General features: G+C 37.8%; 1 protein-coding gene across 5 annotated transcripts in view; it reads right to left on the bottom strand.

Annotated features, from left to right (window-relative positions):
• Positions 1 to 748: 748 nt before the first annotated feature.
• RMI1 (RecQ mediated genome instability 1) overlaps positions 749 to 19,158 on the bottom strand; it is a 24,491-nt gene continuing 6,081 nt past the window's right edge. For 3 of the 5 annotated variants that reach the window (XM_054501670.2, XM_054501672.2, XM_054501673.2), the window contains exons 2-3: positions 5,019 to 5,107; positions 749 to 3,865 (exon numbers count right to left, since the gene is read on the bottom strand). In XM_054501670.2, the coding sequence (XP_054357645.1) occupies positions 1,955 to 3,829 (1,875 nt within the window). In that variant the 5' untranslated portion in view covers positions 3,830 to 3,865; positions 5,019 to 5,107 and the 3' untranslated portion in view covers positions 749 to 1,954. Of the gene's footprint in view, positions 3,866 to 5,018; positions 5,108 to 16,477; positions 16,554 to 19,158 lie in introns of all 5 variants that reach the window. The other 2 variants (XM_054501669.2, XM_054501671.2) reach the window with 1 other exon arrangement.

Here is a 19,158-nt window from a genome sequence, read left to right as displayed (position 1 = left end):
GCACTATAAGCATGAGTATGAAAGTAAGAGGTATATTCTTCCACATGTTTAGTGCACTACAAATAACTTGGTACCCCTAAAACTCAGAGGCAAAGAGTAATGGGGCAAGATAAGGCTAAAAAAGAAGTCAGGGGCCAGATCACAAAAGTCCTTACATACTCAATAAGGAGTTTGGACTTCACCCTATAAGTAATGGGGTGGGAGGAGGTTGGTATTAAAGGTTAATGAAGAGAAAACAAGAAGAAACTTATTTTCAAACGATCACTATGCTAACATTATGGAGCATGGTTTGAGGGCAAAGTAAGATAAAAGACCAATTAGTAAACCACTGCAGTAATTCAGGCCAGAGAAGACTAGAAACAGAATACACCAAAAACCAATATAGTAGCATAGATTGATAAAAAGTATGATAGCCAGTCTTTAATGACAATATGAAAAGAAGTTCTAATCCCAATTTTCAAGCTCCACTCACAGAGATAAGAGCATAGAAGGAGAAAATTTAATGAAAAGATAATGAAAGATAATGCTATCCCATTCAGATCACTTATTAAAAAGCTATGCAAGTATATAGACAAGATTATTACTAGGGCATATACCAGCAATATCTGTGTCCTGGTGCTTTGAACCCTGATACAACAATGAAAATATTTTAAAATCTTTCTCTTCTATTATCATACATCATACATGGATTTATTTTACTTCCTGATATTTCATTACATTATTTTCAATAAAATAAAACACCAATGTATTTTGTTATTTAAGGATTTGTTTAATGTTTTAAAATTCGAAGCACTTTAAATTATTTTAAGACAAAAGATTAATAAAAACATTACCTTTCAAATACAACTTTATAACAGCACAGTGGAAGAATGGTAAACAGTCCCTCTTTTTTTAAAAAAAATCAGTACTTAAAACCAAAGGAAGGCTTATATGTACAGCTAATTCAGAAAGGGAACAATGACACCTAAAGACATAGATAAATGCCTGATTTTAATCCAATAAATGTCCTACCTACTGGATCTTAATAATGATGTTTTCAATATGCCATTTAAAACAAACTATCCTTGAAAATAAAGTTTTAAATCATTCAATATAATCTATGAAATAGCATCTAGTTAACTAGATTACCTTAAATACACCAGATATTAGAATCAGCAAAATAAAAACCAGTAAATCAATTTGCATTTGAAAGCCTAATGTTCTGATCTACTGGATTTTAATTTTTTTTCCCTAAGATTAACAATATAAACAAATCTTTTGGGTACTCAACATATTATGACAAGCTCAGGCATGTTCAGGGTGGTATGGCCATAGACAGTACCAACATATTAGAAGGAAATTACCTATTTATAATTATTAACTTTCAACAATATGACTCACCACTGAACACCAGTACAATATTTTAGCAACCATCTTATGTGACATGACAAGTGGAAAACAAACTTCTCAACAATAGTGGGTCACCATATTCCTCCATCTAACAGTTACTTTTAAAAGAATTAAACTTTGGAGGCCATGACAGCAGGATTGAGAGGCCAGGAGTTTGAGACCAATCTGGGCAACATAGCAAAACTCTGTCCCTACAAAATAATAATGGTAATAATAAATTAGCTGGGCATGGTGGTACATGCCTATAGTCCCAGCAACTCAAGAGTCTAAGGCAGGAGGATCGCTTGAGCTCAAGAGGTTGATGCAATAACCTATGATCATGCCACTGCACTCTAGCCTGGGCAACAGAGCAAGACCCTGACTTTAAAAAAAAAAAAAAAAAAAAAGATTAACTTATTTTCAAAAGCTCCACATATAACAAACATGATTAAACACTTTAAAATTAAACTGAAATAAGCTATGAAATTTCATTTTTCCTTTTTATACAAAGTCTCATAAGTAAAATTGTGAACAAATTCTAAATATTTCCTTGTTTTTAATTGTTCCTAATACTATTTTAGTTTAATTATTTATTTAACCGCTTCTTTAGATTCTCAAGGTGTTCCATATTAACATCTTGTAATGCCAGTACCATTGCTTTAGACAAGGAAGGATTAAATGAAATAGTCATTAGACAGCACAAATCTATTAGTTCTCTCTGACATTTCTGCAACCCTTCCAGGAACTTTTGGTATTGAAGAGGATCCTTTTTTGACTGTTTCATTTCTGGTACTGAGAACCCTATCAAGCTAGTAAGTATTTCATCCACAAAGTCTACATCTAGATATGCAGTACCATCAGACACCTTTGCAGTTATACTCCAAATGCCACCAGAACTTGAGAGATTTCCAGTTAAGGTTACAATAAATGCTTTCACTTTCACTGTTGTAACTTCCTTTGGTTTGCTGGCCATTAGAACAGACAAATAGATAAAGGGTGGAGAATACAAATCCATGGCAATAGAAAGATTAATGCTATTCTCCGATGATCTTAAAGAACTCTGTAAATTACGATAATTTTCATTAGAAATTTGTGAACTCCTTTTCTGTACATAGTTGACCACCTCTCTATTTAATATTTTATTATTTAAGGAATGTCCATCTGAACTGCTGGTTTGTTTTATTTCATTATCTGTCTCTAAGTTCTTTTCTTTATTTGTAAAATCATGGGCCAAGGGTACATTACAATGAACTGAAAAAATACTCCTGTTTTGGTCTCTAACAGATGGACAACCAAATGATTTGTCTTCATTAGTCATTTGTTCAGACACATTTCTTTCACTCCAATTATTGTTTCCATTCTTGCAAGTCAAAGAAAAATTATTCGTAGTATTAGGATTATGTGACAATCTCTCTATACTTCGATCGGCATTTCTGTTAAAAGTCAATGGTTGCAATTCTTTAGTTTCCATCTGTTCTTTCTGGACAGTTTCTTCTAAAAGCAAGGCCTCCTCCAATGAAAAGTCATCTAATTCCCCATCCATGACATGCATAGATAGGTTTGATGGTTCCTCTTTTGGTCTTGGAGAAATAACAAATTCTGGCTCAAAACTTGACTGTCTTGTGGGAATGGTATTTGAGGAACTACCTGTGGTGAAACATCTTTCTGAGGAAGTGTCATTATTTGCTGTAAGCTCATCATTTTCATCAAGACTTGCCAAGAGTTCTTCATCAGAAGGACCTAATGCAGGATCTAGAACATCTGTAACTCTGGGAATGTTTTCGTTAGAATTGTTTGGTATGACTGAAACTACAGGATCAGGTTCCCCTATTAATCTTGCAAGTACTTTTTCTTGGGCATATTCTTCTAAAAGAGCATCTACTTCACCTCCTAACATTTTCACATTTTCTGGTTTCAATAAGAGAACACCAAGACGGAAAGATATATTTCCATAAATCAAAATTTTTGTACCTGGAGGAAGATCACTATGAAGAATTGGAATAGGCTGATATTCCATTCCCTGTATTTGTACAATTCCGTCAGTTAGCTGCAGCATCAACATTCGTGAAGGCTTTGCTTCCCAAGGTTTTGGGGTTACTTGTGTTTCAGCTGTAACTAGATCATTTGTTGTATTCTTTCCTCTCAACTTCTGTATCTGGGAGTATGCAGGCTGACTTACATCAACCAAGGAATTAATCTGCAGAGCATAAAATCCATTTAATTCTCCTTTTGGAATTTCTAAAATGCCATCAGGTAAAAGAGGATGCTCCAAATCCCTCAGATCAGTAAGGAGCCACTGCTCAAACACTTGTTTATTCATTTGGGCCTGACTCAAGTTAACATTATTATTTTCTTCTTGAATCCAGTTAATACAAGCTTCCAGCCACATCGGAGGTACTTTAACATGCCATGTAGCTAAAAGCCAGGTTTCAGCTCTTAATGCAATACTAGTCACATTCATTTCTTTTAAATAAAAGAAATAATATGCATCTATTACCTGAAAACAAAAAACAAAAAAATTAAGATAATTCAGTATATTTGAATACAGCTTCTGTAATTCTCTACAATGCACAGACAGGCACACCCTTTAGATTTTTCACTCTTCAGCATCTTACATGGTCGAAATTGAAACACTACACATAATCAGATGGTATAATGAGAAAATCAAAAGGTTTGAGACAGCTGTACCTAGGTTTGAAAGCTGGCTCTGTCAAGTTACAAGCTATGTGACCTAATATAAAATTCTCAACTTCTGTAACCAGTTTTTTCATCTATAAAATGTCAACACTACCATCTATCTTATAGGATTGTTAACAGGATCACATGAATTATATTTGTAAAGCATAATGTCAGACCTATAAAGGATACTCAGTAAACGGTAGTTACAGTAGCCTCCCTTATCTATGGGGAATATGCTCCAATACCCCCAGTGGATGTCTGAAACTCTAAATATTATCAAACTTAATATATACTATTTTTTTAAATCCGATAACCAACCAGCTACTAAGTGACTAAAGGGTGGGTAGTGTAAACAGCATAGATATGCTGGACAAAGGGATGATTCAAGTCCAGGGTATGATTTCATCACACTACTCGGAACAGCACTAAATTTAAAACTTATGAATTATTTCTGGAATTTTCCACTAAATATTTTCAGACCTTGGTTGACTGCAGATAACTGAAACCACGGAAAGCAAAACCATGGAGAAAGGGAGACTACTGTATAATATATTATAATTGATCTAATAATCACATTCTAATCATTTAAAATTTAGTTAAGAAACAATGTTCACTAATGTTCTTTATGTATGTACAATAGTTCTAATTTAACTCTATTAAAACATACCACTGTGTCTGTCCATTTAGTACTTGAATATGTGGTCTAAAGATAAAATTATAACAAATAACAGCAGACTCTGAGCTGACAGATGTAAAGCATCTTATTTGTTGGGCTAAATATTTTCAAAAGTCTGGCCAGGCAAATATATAAATATTTAACTTCTGATTTTCTCAGTATGATAAAGCAGTAGCAAAACAATAAAGCCCAATCAATCATGTGTTCACAAGAGTATACTTTGTTCCTTCTACAGATGAAGATATTTATGAAGTAGAATATATTAAAGTTTTACTATGTCCACAAGAAAACTTACCACAAGGAACAGCAGCACAGGATTTGATGACAGAATTTGGAACTGGTTGTTAGCGGATTACTTGAAACCTCCACTGCTCAGAAATGGCCCTGGGAGATAAGACAAAAAGCAGTAAGAGTTATAAGATGAAGTTGTAGAAAGACTGGACTATTTTCTTAAGTGCAAGAGTTTGATGGTATGGTTCACGGGGATCAGAAACAAGCGACCATGAGAAAGTTACACATTCTCTCTAAGCCTGTTTCCTTTTCCATATACTTACCTCATAGGCTTACTGTGAAAATTAAAGAAGATAGGAGGTATAGTATTTGATGTTAAGAGTACATCTCTGGTGCTAGACTTATAAACTCTTACTTATAAACTGACTCTTAACAAGTTACTCAACTTCACAATATCCTACTTATCCTTATCTGATTTGTAAAACAAGAATAACAGGATTTTCCTCAGGCTTGTTATGAAGATTAGATTAATATGAAAAAAGCAGCACCTGGCACATAGCGAGAACTCAGTAAATGTATACTATTATTAGACTTACAGTGCCTACTACAGCAACTGGCAAAAAGCAGCCACTCAAAAACTATACTTATTGTTATTTTATTTTACTTTTTTGAGACAGAGTCTTGCTCTGTCGCCCAGGGTGGACTGCAGTGGCACAATCTCGGCTCACTGCAACCTCTGCCTCCCAGGTTCAATCGATTCTCCTGCCTCAGCATCCCCAGTAGCTGGGACTACAGGTGTGCGCCACCACACCTGGCTAATTTTTGTATTTTTAGTAGAGCCAGGGTTTCGCCATGTTGGTCAGGCTGGTCTCAAATTCCTGACCTCAAGTGATCTGCCCACCTTAGCCTTCCAAAGTCCTGGGATTACAGGTGTGAGCAATCGCACCCAGCCATTATTTTAGAATGAATGACCAATTCCTACATTGGATAAGTCCCACACTGCTCTGAAATTACTGAAATGAGACTTTTTTGTAGGTTCTCAAGAAAATAATATATACCTACCTGAGATTTTAGGGGTTTAAACCCTGAAAATGCTAATACAGCTCACCTTAAGCTACTGCTATAACAAAACTATTTTACATTGCATCCCCAAAAACAGCTGAAAGAAATGCAGCACATGCCTGAGAAATGGAAGGAACTAAAACTTCAGTTTATTGCTGATTCTAATGCTAGCAGTTGAACATCTTTTCATATTTCTCAGTGACATGGATTCCTTATCACTGCCTCTAAACAATTTCTCCTCTTTTGTTCTGTACTTGTGTCCTAGCACATAGTAAATGTATGTAAGTGCTTGCTACCATTAAAAATTTTTAAATATCCCATAAAAGAAGACATAGAAGGATATAGTTCTCAGGAACCTATAAACAGTGGGTACATTATTAATTTAATTTAATGGATGATTAGAATTTAAAGGACATGGGGAAGTTAAGGTCATAATTATAGAACTGATTAACCTTTATATTAAAGAAAATGAGAGTATAAACATTTTTTAAACTATATGTAAAAAACAATGTAAAAATTCAAAAGTACGAAAAGTCTTTACTTGTGATGAAGATAAACTATGCAGGTCAAATCAGCAGGTCTCCTTAACAAAGAAACCAAATCTCCACGCCAGCTCTCTGATTTACCAAATGGAAATACTTCCTATCTTGGCTGGGCATGGTAGCTCACGCCTGTAAACCCAGCACTCTGGGAGGCCAAGGTGGGAGGACCACTTGAGCCCAGGAGTTCAAGACCAGCCTGGGCAACAAAGCAAGATACCATCTTTAAATTTTTTTTTTTTAATTAGCTGAGCATGGTGGTGCATGCCTGTAGTCCCAGCTACTAGGGAGACTGAGGTGGGAGGATTGCTTGAGCCCAGAGGTCGAAGCTACAGTGAGCTATGATTGCACCACTGTACTCCACCTGGGCGACAGAGCAAGACCCTGTCTCTAGGGAAAAAAAAAAAATACTCCCTATCTTATTAATAAAAGCAAAGTATAGGTGATATGGTTTGGGTCTGTGGCCCCACCCAAATCCCCAGTGTTGGAGGTAAGACCTGGTAGGAGGTGACTGAATCATGGGGATGGATTTCCCCCTCAGTGCTGCTCTCATGATAGTAAGTGCTCCTGAGATCTGGTTGTTTAAAAATGTGTGTGGCACAGACGAGGAGAAGCCCCTATGCCAGTTTTCCATGTGGCACCCTCCTCCCAGTGGGTGTGGAGCCCTCCTCACTCCTCTCTGACCCGCCCTGTTACACAGCCCACCAGGGTCCAGGGAGGCATTTGTTCTTGCTTTAAGTCAGGAGTAACAAATAATTTCTTTTTTTTTTTTCTTTCAATTAAGGGGAAAAAAAGGGCCGGGCACAGTAGCTCGCATCTGTAATCCCAGCACTTTGGGAGGCCAAGGTGGATGGATCACCTGAGGTCAGGAGTTCGAGACCAGCCTGACCAACATGGAGAAACCCCATCTCTACTAAAAATACAAAATTAGCCGGGCATGGTGGCGCATGCCTGTAATCCCAGCTACTCAGGAGGCTGAGGCAGGAGAATTGCCTGAACTTGGGAGGCAGAGGTTGTGGTGAGCTGAGATTGCGCCATTGCACTCCAGCCTGGACAACAAGAGCGAAACTCTATCTCAAAAAAAAAAAAAAAAAAAAAAGGGAGGGGGACCCACCTCTACCTTTAAAACCACCCAGAACCCTGCAAAAAAAAAAGGGGGGGAGGGTAATCCACCTCTATCTTTAAAACCACCCAGAGCCCTGCATCCCGCCCCATGTCCTATGTTGTTGCTAATGACAATATGATGCTTACTCTGTTATTCAAAAACTATTTTTATGTAATTAATGTATGCTTTCTTGTTTATAAATGCCTGATTAAAAAAAAAAGTGTGTGGCACCTTCTCCCTCTCTGCCCTCCCCCTGCTCTGGCCACATAAGATGCGCCTGCTTTGCCTTCACTTTCGCCATGATTTTAAGTTTCCTGAGGCCTCCCCAGCCTGCTTCCTGTACAGCCTGCAGAACCATGAGCCAATTTAAACCTCTTTTCTTTACAAATTACCCAGTCTCAGGTATTTCTTTACAGCAGAACGAGAACGAACTAATATAATAGGATATTTAGTATGCTAACTTTTGTATACAAAACAAAGGAAAATAAGCACATTATTACTTAATAAACATAAAGTACCTCTAGATGGATATACAAGAAACTAGACAAAACTTTAAATATTTAGCTACACTCAATAACAAGAGTAAGATCTTCGTGGGTCAGGAACAGATGACGAACTTAAGAGTGATTAAGTGGGCACTAAAGCCGTGCAGCCCCCAGCAAAAGGGCACTTAGCTAAAAACAGTGTAGCTAAAGATACAAAGCTCCAGAAATCCAGCATGCCATAGATGGGACAGAAGACCAGAAACAGACTCCTTGCTGGAACTGGGCCAAAAAAAAGTTCCACCCAACACCTACATGTGGCGGGAACAGAGTTACCCTGAGAATAGACACTGGGCCTGCATAACACATATAACTCACGTACTGTGGTCCAGAACTGGGCTATTCACAAAGTAAAAATCCAAACTCCTAATGAAACAGCTGACCTAAAGCTATGTCAGCCAGAGGGACAGGTGGAGTAAACTCCAAAGCCACACAAAAAGGGTAAAACACACACAGGAAAAAACAATCCAATGTGAGCCTGCAAACCAAAATTATAATATACTTTAGGAAAATTACTACCAATCAGCAGACAGAGCAAATAGAATTTACACCTGAAGACAGTTTTTTAAATGAAGAATCTTAATTTTTTTTTATCTCTTTGAGCATACTAAATATACTTAAGTGGGGCTAACATCCTAAAAGAAGAATAGAAGATAATTAAATGATCACAGGCATTTATAAAAAGAATCTACTGCAAATCTTGGAAACAGAAAATGGTCTCTAAAATTAAAATCAATAGATGGGATAAACATCCAGCTAACAACAAATGAGGAGATAACTTATGCATTAGAAATTACCTAGAACACAGTATAAAGAAAGATTAAGATATTACACGCTGGGCGCGGTGGCTCACGCCTGTAATCCCAGCACTCTGGGAGGCCGAGGTGGGTGGATCACCTGAGGTCAGCAGTTCAAGAACAGCCTGACCAATATGGTGAAACCCCGTCTCTACTAAAAATACAAAAATTAGCCGGGCGTGGTGGCATGTGCCTGTAGTCCCAGCTACTTGGGAGGCTGAGATAGGAGAATTGCTTGAACCCGGGAGGCGGAGGTTGCAGTGATCTGAGATCGCGCTATTGCACTCTAGCCTGCGCAACAGAGTGAGACTCTGTCTCAATAAAAAAAAAAAAAAAAAGATATTACACAATGAGGAAAAAAGAACTAAGAAGTAGGGAACATAGGTTCCAACAGTGAAATAATTGCAATTTCAGAAAGAAAAAATAGAAGAGGTGAAGGAAATGTTTTTTAAAAAATAATGGTTGAGGCCGGGGGCAGTGGCTCATGCCTGTAATGCCAGCATCTTGGGAGGCCAAGGCAGGTGTATCACGAGGTCAGGAGTTCAAGACCACCCTGGCCAACAATGGTGAAACCCCATCTCTACTCAAAATACAAAAATCAGCTGGGCATGGTTGACCGCACCTGTAATCCCAGCTATTTGGGAGGCTGAGGCAGGAGAATGGCTTGAATCTGGGAGGCGGAGGTTGTGGTGAGCCGAGATCTCGCCACTGCACTCCAGCCTGGGTGACAGAGTGAGACTTCATCTCAAAATAAATAAATAAACAATGGTTGAAATTTTTCCAAGATATTATTTTCTAGGTTGAAAAAACTCTCTACTGCTAATCAGTATTTTTTTAAATCTACACTTATACAAAGTAACATGGCAAAATACAAAACATTAAGGATAAAGAAAAGTATCAGAAGACCTAAAGCTGGATGTAAAATACAAGATAACAAAAATGTGGGAGCTAGACGTGGTGGTTCATGCCTGTAATCACAACACTTGGGAGGCCGAGATGGGCAGAACGCTTGAGCTCAGGAGTTCAAGACCAGCTTGGGCAACATGACAAAACCCCATCTCTACAAAACATACAAAAATCAGCCAGGTGTGCTGTCACCTTCTGGTGGTCCCAGCTACTTGGGAGACTGAGGTGAGAGGATCACTTGATCCCAGGAAGTATCTGGTCAATCTTTGACAATGGTGCCAAGACTCCACAATGGAAAAACGATACTCTCTTCAGCAAATGGTGTTGAGAAAACTGGACATGCCCATGTAAAAGATTAAAGATGGACCTTATCTCACACTATATACAAAAATTAACTCAAAATGGATTACAGGTCTAAAGGTAGCACCTGAAACTATAAAATTCCTAGAAGCAAACATAGGGAAAAAGCTTCATGACATTGAAATGGGCCAGGATTTCTTGGATATGACACCAAAAGTACAGGTAACAAAAGCAAAAATAGACAAATGGGACTACATCAAACTGAAAAACTTCTATGCACCAAAGGACACAATCAACAGAGTAAAAAGACAATCTATGGAATGGGAAAAAATATTTGCAAACCACATATCAGATAAGGGGTTATTACCCAGAATATGTAAAGAACTTCTCAACTTGATAATTAGCAACAAAAAATAATCCAATTTGAAAATGGGCAAAGAGCTTGAATAGACATTTCTCCAAAGATATACAATGAGCTGGTAACAGTGGCTCACACTTGTAATCCCAGCACTTTGGGAGGCGGAGGCAGGTGGATCACTTGAGCCCAAGAGTTCAAGACCAGCCTGGACAACATGGCGAAACCCCATCTCTACAAAAAAAATACAAAAATTAGCCAGGCATGGTGGCGCATGCCTGTAGTCCCAGCTACTCATGAGGCTGAGGTGAGAGGACTGCTTGAGGTCAAGGCTGCAGCATGCCATAAGTGTGCAACTGCACTCCAGTCTGGGCAACTAAGCAAGACCCTATCTTAAAAATAATAATAATAATAAAAAGATATACAATGGTCAACAAGCATATGAAAAGATGCTCAACATCACTAATCGTAAAAGAAATACAAATAAAAACCACAATCTCATCCTCATACCTGTTAGAATTGCCAATATCAAAAAACCAGAAAATAAGAAGTATTGGAGAGGATGTGGGAAAACTGAAACTTCTGTGCACGGTTAATATGATTGTAAAATGGTGAAGCTACCATGGAAAACAGTATAGAGCTTCCTCAAAAAATTAAAACTAGAACTACCACATTATCTCACTTCTAGGTGTATATCCAAATGAACTGAAAACAGGATCTTGAAGAGATATCTCACAATTCACGTTTGTTACAGCATTGCTCACATTAAGGATATAGAAACAACCAAAATGTCCACTGATAGAAGGATACAGAAAACATAACATATACATACCGTGGAATGTTCAGTATTATAAAAGAAGTAAATCCTATCATATGCCACAACATAAATTAACCTTGAGGACATTATGCTAAGTAAAATAAGCCAATCACAAAAGGACAAATACTGCATGATTCCACTTACATGAGGTACCTAATATAATCAAGCACATAGAAACGGAAAGTAGAATGGTGGTTGTCAAGTGTTGTGGGGAGGGAGAAATGGGGAGCTGTCACTAAATGGGTAGTTTCAGTAATGCAAGGTGAAAAAGTTCTAGATAACTGTTGCACAACAATATGCACATAATTAACAATGCCATAAAATGTATTTAAAATTTGTTAAGAGGGTAATTTTTTTTTTTTAGGCTACTCAAGTAAAGCAGTGGAAATGGAGAAGGAATAAAGAAATCTATAATTGGTTGTGATCAATTAGTTGTAAACATCATTGCAATCAGACCAGCAGGTAAATTTATTTGATGTGCTTTTTACTACAATTTTAAAAAGAGAAAAAGATGGGCGAGAGAAAAAAGGAATAATAAAAGTACCCCTATTTGCCAATGACATGAATATTGACGAAGAAAATGCCAAAGAATCTACAAAAAAGCTCTATCACCTGATTTAGCAAGATGTAAGGCCAATATATAGCACGAAAGTCAATTTTACTTTTATATAGTTGATCTTCATTCACAGATTCCTTATTTGCCTACTCACTAAAATTTATTTGTAATCCCAAAATCAGTATTTACCGCACTCTCATGGTCATTCATGAACAAGTGCAGAGCAGTGAAAAATCTGAGTAACCAAGATGCACATTCCCAGCTGAGATCAAAGTGATACTGTGCCTTTTTGGTTCAGGTCTCATACAATAAACAAGTATCCTTTTAGTGCTCTACTTAGCGCCATGTTTTTGTGCTTTTTTTTTTTTTTTCCAGTAATTTTGATGTTTAAAATGGTTCCCTAGCACAGTGCTCAAGTGCTACCTAGTGTACCTAAGCACAAGAAAGCTATGATCTGTCTTGTGGAGAAAATATGTATTTTAGATAAGTTTATTCAGGTATGAGTTACAGCACTGTTGGCTGTGTAAGTTCAATGTTAATGATTCAATGATATATATTAAATGAGGTGTCTTTAAACCTTCAAATAAGGTTGCCAACTGTACAAGCAATGGACAAAACAGTATATTTTATAATAGCACCTAAAAGGCAAACACTACGCTGAAAACTATAAATTACAGATTAAAGAAATTAAAAACAACCTAAGCAAATGGAGAGATATGGATGTGTTCATGGATTGGAAGAGTTTATCTGGTTACGGTTTTAGTTCTCCCCAAATTAATCTATAGATTCAATGCAATTCCATTCAAATCCCCAGCAATCTTTTTATAAAAAATGACAAGCTGATTCTAAAATTTATATGGAAAGGCAAAGGAACTAGGATTGCCAAGACAATTTTGAAAAAGAAAAACAAAGTTGGAGGATTCACACTATCTAACATCAAGACTTCATATAAAGCTACAATAATCAACAGTGAGATGCTGACAAAAGGATCAACATACTGGAAAATAGGAAGAGAAGACAGTCTACAAATAGACACACATATATACGATCAATTGATTTGCCACAAAGTTGTATAAGTAATTCAACAAAAACAGGATAGTCATTTGAACACATGGCACTGAAACAACTGGATATCCATATGCAAAAAAACTATGAGCTTCAACCAACACCTCAAACTATGTATAAAAATTAACTCAAAATGGATCACAGAGCTAAGTGTAAAAACTAAAACTACAAAATATGTATAAGAAAAGTTTGCAGAAAAAATCTTTGTGACCTTGGTTTCCTAAAAGTTTTTAGAAAAATGACACCAGGCTGGACGTGGTGGCTCATGCCTATAATCCTAGCACTTTGGGAGGCCAAGGTGGGAGCATCACTTGAGGACAGAAGTTCAGGAGCAACCTGGGCAACATAGCAAGACCCCATTTCTAAAAAAATTTTTTAAAACAAGCTGGGGTGTGGTGGCATACATTTGTAGTCCCAGCAACTTGGGAGGCTAAAATGGGAGGATTCCTTGAGCCCAGGACGTTGAGGCTGTAGTCAGCCATGTTTGTGCCACTGCACCCTACCCTGGACACAAAGTGAGAACCTGTCTCTAAAAAATATTAATTAAAAAAAAAAAGAAAAATGACATCAAAGCATGATCCATGATGCATAAAAGAAATAAATTTAAAACGTCTGTTCTATGAAAGACACTGTTAGGAATATAAAAAGACAAGACACACACACATGCATATCAGTCTAGAAGAAACATCTAATTGACAAGAGAAATATCCTGAATATCCAAAGAATTTTTAAAATTCAGTAAGAAAACAAATATCATCCAGGCGCAGTGGCTCACGCCTATATTCCCAGCACTTTGGGAGGCTGAGGCTGGTTCACCTGAGGTCAGGAGTTCGAGACCAGCCTGACCAACATGGAGAAACCCCGTCTCTACTAAAAATACAAAATCAGTTGGGCGTGGTGGGACATGCCTGTAATCCCAGCTACTCCGGAGGCTGAGGCAAGATAATTTCTTGAACCCAAGAGGCGGGGGTTGTGGTGAGCCAAGATCATACCATTGCACTCCAGCCTGGGCAACAAGAGCAAAACTCCATCTCAAAAAAAAAAATAAATAAATAAAAAGAAAGAAAGAAAACAAATATTAAAATGAGCAAAATACTTTTTATTGATACATAATAACATACATATATATGGAGTACATGTGATATTCCGATACATACATATAGTGTGTAATGATCAAATCAGGGTAATTAGGATATCTATCACTTCACACATTTATCATTTCTTTCTGTTGAGAACATTCCAAACCTTCTCTTCTATTTTGAAAGAAATAATAAATTATTGTTAACTATAGCCACAATGCAGTGCTATCAAACACTAGAACTTATTCCAATTGTATTTTTTTTTTTTTTTAAAGACAGCATTCTAGCTCTGTCACCCAGGCTGGAGTGCAGTGGCGCTATCTCGGCTCACGGCAACCTCCGCCTCCTGACTTCAAGCGATTCTCCTGCTCAGCCTCCCAAGTAGCTAGGACTACCGTCACGTACCACCACGCGTGGCTAATTTTTGTATTTCTAGTAGAGACAGGGTTTCACTATGTTGGCCAGGCTGGTCTCGAACTCCTGACCTCGTGATCCGCCCACCTCGGCCTCCCATGCTGGGATTACAGGCATGAGCCACTGCGCCCGGCCTCTAACTGTATTTTTACACCCATTGATCAATCCGTCTTCCTATCCTTTGCCCCTCTACCCTTCCCAGCCTCTGGTAACCATTGTTCTACTCTCTACCTTCCCGAGATCAACTTTTTTTAGATCCCACATGAGTGAGAACATGCAATATGTCCATGCTTGGCTTATTTCACTGAACATAATGTTCTTCAGTTACATCCATGTTGCTGCAAATGACAGGATATCATTCTTTTTTATGGCTGAATAATATTCCGTGTATATATACCACATTTTCTTTATCCATTCATCTGCTGATGGATTCAGGTTTTTCCATATCTTGGAAACTGTAAATAGTACTGTAATAAACACTGGAATGCAGATATCTCTTCAACACATTGATTTCCTTTCTTTTAGTTCATACTTTGCGGTGAAATTGCTGGATCATATGGCAGATCTATTTTTATTTTTTTGAGGAACCTCCATACTGTTTTTTACAGAGGCTACACTAATTTATATTCCCAATAAAACTGTCCTACCATTCCCCTTTCTCTCTATCCTCACAAGAATCTTTTTTGTTTTTATTTTTGTTGGTTTTTTTTTTGTCTTTTTGATAGTCATTTTAACTGGGGTGAGATGATATCTCATTGGGGTTTTGATTTGCATTTCCCTGATTCACAATGTCGAATATTTTTTCATGTACCTGTTGGCCACCTGTACATCTTCTTTTGTGAAATGTCTATTCAGATCATTTGCCCATTTTAAAAATCAGATTATTTGACTTTTTGCTATTGTTTCAGCTCCTTATATATTCTTGTTATTAATCCCTCGTCAGACGGATATTTTGCAAATGTTTTCTCTGATTCAATAGGTTGTCTCTTTACTCTGTTGGTTATTTCCTTTGCTGTACAGAAGCTTTTTAGCTTAATATAATTCCATCTGTCTATTTTTGATTCTATTGCCTGTGCTTTTAAGTTTTTACCCCAAAAAAATATTTGCCCAGAACAATGTCCTGAAGCATTTCCACAATGTTTTTGCCTAGTAGTTTCACAGTTTCAGGTCTTACATTTAAGTATTTAATCCACAAAATGAGAAAGACATTTGAAAGGATACTTCAGTCCAGGCATAGTGGCTCACACCTATAAGCCTGGCACTTTGGGAGACCAAGGCAGGAGGATTACTTGAGCCCAGGAATTAAAGACCAGCCTGGACAACATACTGAGATCTTGTCTCTACAAAAATATAAACCAAATTAGGCGGGCATGGTGGCATGTGCCTGTGGTCTCAACTACTCAGGAGGTTGAGATGGGAGGATCACTTGAGCCTGGGAGGTCAAGGCTGCAGTGAGCCAAGGTCACACCACTACATTCAGCCTGGGTAACAGAGCAAGACCCTGTCTCAACAAAAAAACAAACGGAAGGCAAAAAGAAAAACGATATGGAAAATATTTCTTCACCAAAGAAAATATGCAGATGGCAAATAAACACAGGAAAACATGTTCAATATTATTAAACATTAGTGAAATGCAAAATTAAAATCAAAGGTGATATCACTACACATGTAAAATAAAAAATAACTGACAATACCAAGTACTAGAATTCTCATTGCTAGTGAGAATGCAAAATGGCACAGCCACTGTGGAAAAGAGTTTGGCAGGTTTCTACAAAGGAAAACAGTTGGGCCAGGTGCAGTGGCTCATGCCTGTAATCCCAGCACTTTGAGAGGCCGAGGAGGGCAGACTGCTTGAGCCTGAGAGTTCAATACCTGCCTGGGCAACACAGCAAAACTCTGTCTCTACCAAAAATGCAAAAATTAGCCGGACATTGTGGTGCATGCCTGTAGTCCCAGCTACTCAGAAGCCTGAGGGAGGAGGATCACCTGAGCTTAGGAGGACAAGGCTGCAGTGAGATGTGATCACGCCTCTGCTCTCCAGCCTGGGCAATAGAGCAAGACCCTGTTTCAAAACAAAACAAAAGGAAAACAGTTTATCATTTTCTTAGAAATAAAAACATACACTTACCATACAACCCAGCAATGCAACTGCAAGGTATTTACTCAAGAGAGTAAATAATTTTGACATCCATTAAAATCCTGTATGTGGCCAGGTGTGGTGGCACACACCTGTAATCCCAGCACTTGGGGAAACTGAGGTGGGAGGGTCACTTGAGGTCAGGAGTTCAAAACCAGCTTGGGCAATATCTCTATCTCTCACAAAAAATTAAAAAACTGAGTGTGGTGGCACATGCCTGTAGTCCTAGCTACCCAGGAGGCAGAGGTAGGAGGATCACTTGAGCCCAGGAGGTTGAGGCTGCAGTGAGCTGTGTTTGCACTACTGCACTCCAGCCTGAATTGACAGACTGAGACTCTGTCTCAAAAAAAAAAAAAAAAACCCACCCACACGTCCTTCATTTGGTCAACGGATAAACAAACTGTGATAATATCCATACAATGGAATACTATTTAATAATAAAAATAAATTATGGACACAAGTAATAATATGCATGAATGTCAAATTCAGTATGGTAAGTAAAGGAATAATTCCATTTATATGACATTCTGGAAAAATGCAACACTATACAAACAGAAAACAGTTCAGTGGTTGCCAAAGGCTGGAAATGTGGAAAGAGGTTGACTACAAGGGGCAAAAGAAAATTTTTGGGGTGATGGAATTGTTCTATAACATGACGATAGTGGTGGTGGTTGGTGGTTACATGACTGTTATCTGTTTATCAAAACTCAGAACTATACACCAAAAAATATGAATTTTACTGAAGGTAAATTATACTCCAATTAAAAAACTGAAGGTAAACACCAAAAGAATAGAAATGTAACAACTGACTTTCAAACTAGCTGAGGAAAATATAGAACAAAGAAAACAATCTAAAAGGCACAAAAGGCGGAGAAAAGTGATAAAAATAGAAACAATAAGAAGGCAGGCCGGACGCGGTGGCTCACGCCTGTAATCCTAGCACTTCGGGAGGCCGAGGCAGGTGGATCATCTGAGGTCAGGAGTGTGAGTCAACATGGTGAAACCCATCTCTACTAAAAATACAAAAATTAGCTGGGCGTGGTGGCACATGCTTGTAATTCCAGCTACTCAGGAGGATGAGGCGGAAAATCGCTTGAATCCAGGAGGCAGAGGTTGCAGTGAGCCAAGAGTGTGCCACTGCACTCCAGCCTGGGTGACAGAGTGAGACTTCATCGGAAAGGGAAGGGAAGGGGAGGGGAGGGGAGGGGAGGGGAGGGAAGGAAGCCAGCCGTGGTTCTTAGTTGCACTAATTCAATAAGGTGCCTATTTCCTCCAGTAAAATTTAAATAACATAGTGCTGGCAAACGGACCTAGTATAATTTTCAAAGGTGTTGTAAAAATGTGATGACAGACATTAGATTAAGTAAACTGAAATGAGGACAGTGTACTTTCCGTTGACTTTGAAACTTCAAAAGAAATGAATCAGTAAGAAAAGAAGAAAGACTGATTGGTTATGAACTGAAAAGGTCAAGGCTGGACAGAAAATAAACAAGAATGAATTTCAGAGATATTAATCCTATATTTCCCAGCAGGTACAGATGTATAAACAGAGAAATGAAGACTTCGCTGAAAATAAATTAAAACCTATTTTGTAAGACTTAAAATTTTTTTAAAGATATCACTAAAAAATGTACTTCTACATCTACAATGTTATCTAAACCTCAAAACAGTAATTTTTTGATAGAAAGAGTATTCTCATCTATTTTTGACAATGATGAAACTGAGGCATGAAGATTAAGGCATAAATATCATACCCAACAGCAGACCCAGAACTAGAACATAAATTCTGCTAATCTCCATTCTTTTACCTTTTTCTGTCAACTGAAGTGGAAAGAGGAAGTAAAACCAGTCCCTCAATTCATCTATAAAACCCCACTTATGTAAAAATCCACATATAAACAGCCATTCTATAAGAGTGGTTTGCTGCTACTATAATGAACAGACTTCTCAGATCTCACGTAAATAACAAGCCCATCTAATGCATTCTAAATTGTTTCATTTACAAAATCAAATGAAAGAAAAACTTAAAAATATCACCTACACCTACTATATTTATCTTTGTGATAGCTTCGACATAGTGCTGCGGTTAAGTACTACTTTTCCTTTTGCTATAACTCTACTAATATAGCACATAAAATAATTTTTACATTTTTTGAATATAACAAACTGATATTCTAAGGCTTATGTATCAGTTTATTTTTTAATTTTTTTTTTAATTCCAAACTTGCTCTTCCTTGTATATGCTATTGTTTTGTTGGGTTTTTTTGGAGTCTTGCTCTATCGCCCAGGCTGGAGTGCCGTGGTGCAATCTCGCCTCACTGCAAACTCAGCCTGCTGGGTTCCCGCCATTCTCCTGCCTCAGCCTCCCGAGTAGCTGGGACTACAGGCTCCTGCCACCACATCCGGCTAATTTTTTTGTATTTTTAGTAGAGACGGGGTTTCCCCGTGTTAGCCAGGATGGTCTCAATCTCCTGACCTCGTGATCCACCCACCTCGGCCTCCCAAAGTGCTGGGATTACAGGCTTGAGCC

The sequence above is a fragment of the Pongo pygmaeus genome, chromosome 13 (assembly GCF_028885625.2).
Source record: "Pongo pygmaeus isolate AG05252 chromosome 13, NHGRI_mPonPyg2-v2.0_pri, whole genome shotgun sequence".
In the NCBI taxonomy this organism is placed as follows: Eukaryota; Metazoa; Chordata; class Mammalia; order Primates; family Hominidae; genus Pongo; species Pongo pygmaeus.
This window is presented reverse-complemented; position numbering and strand designations above follow the sequence as displayed.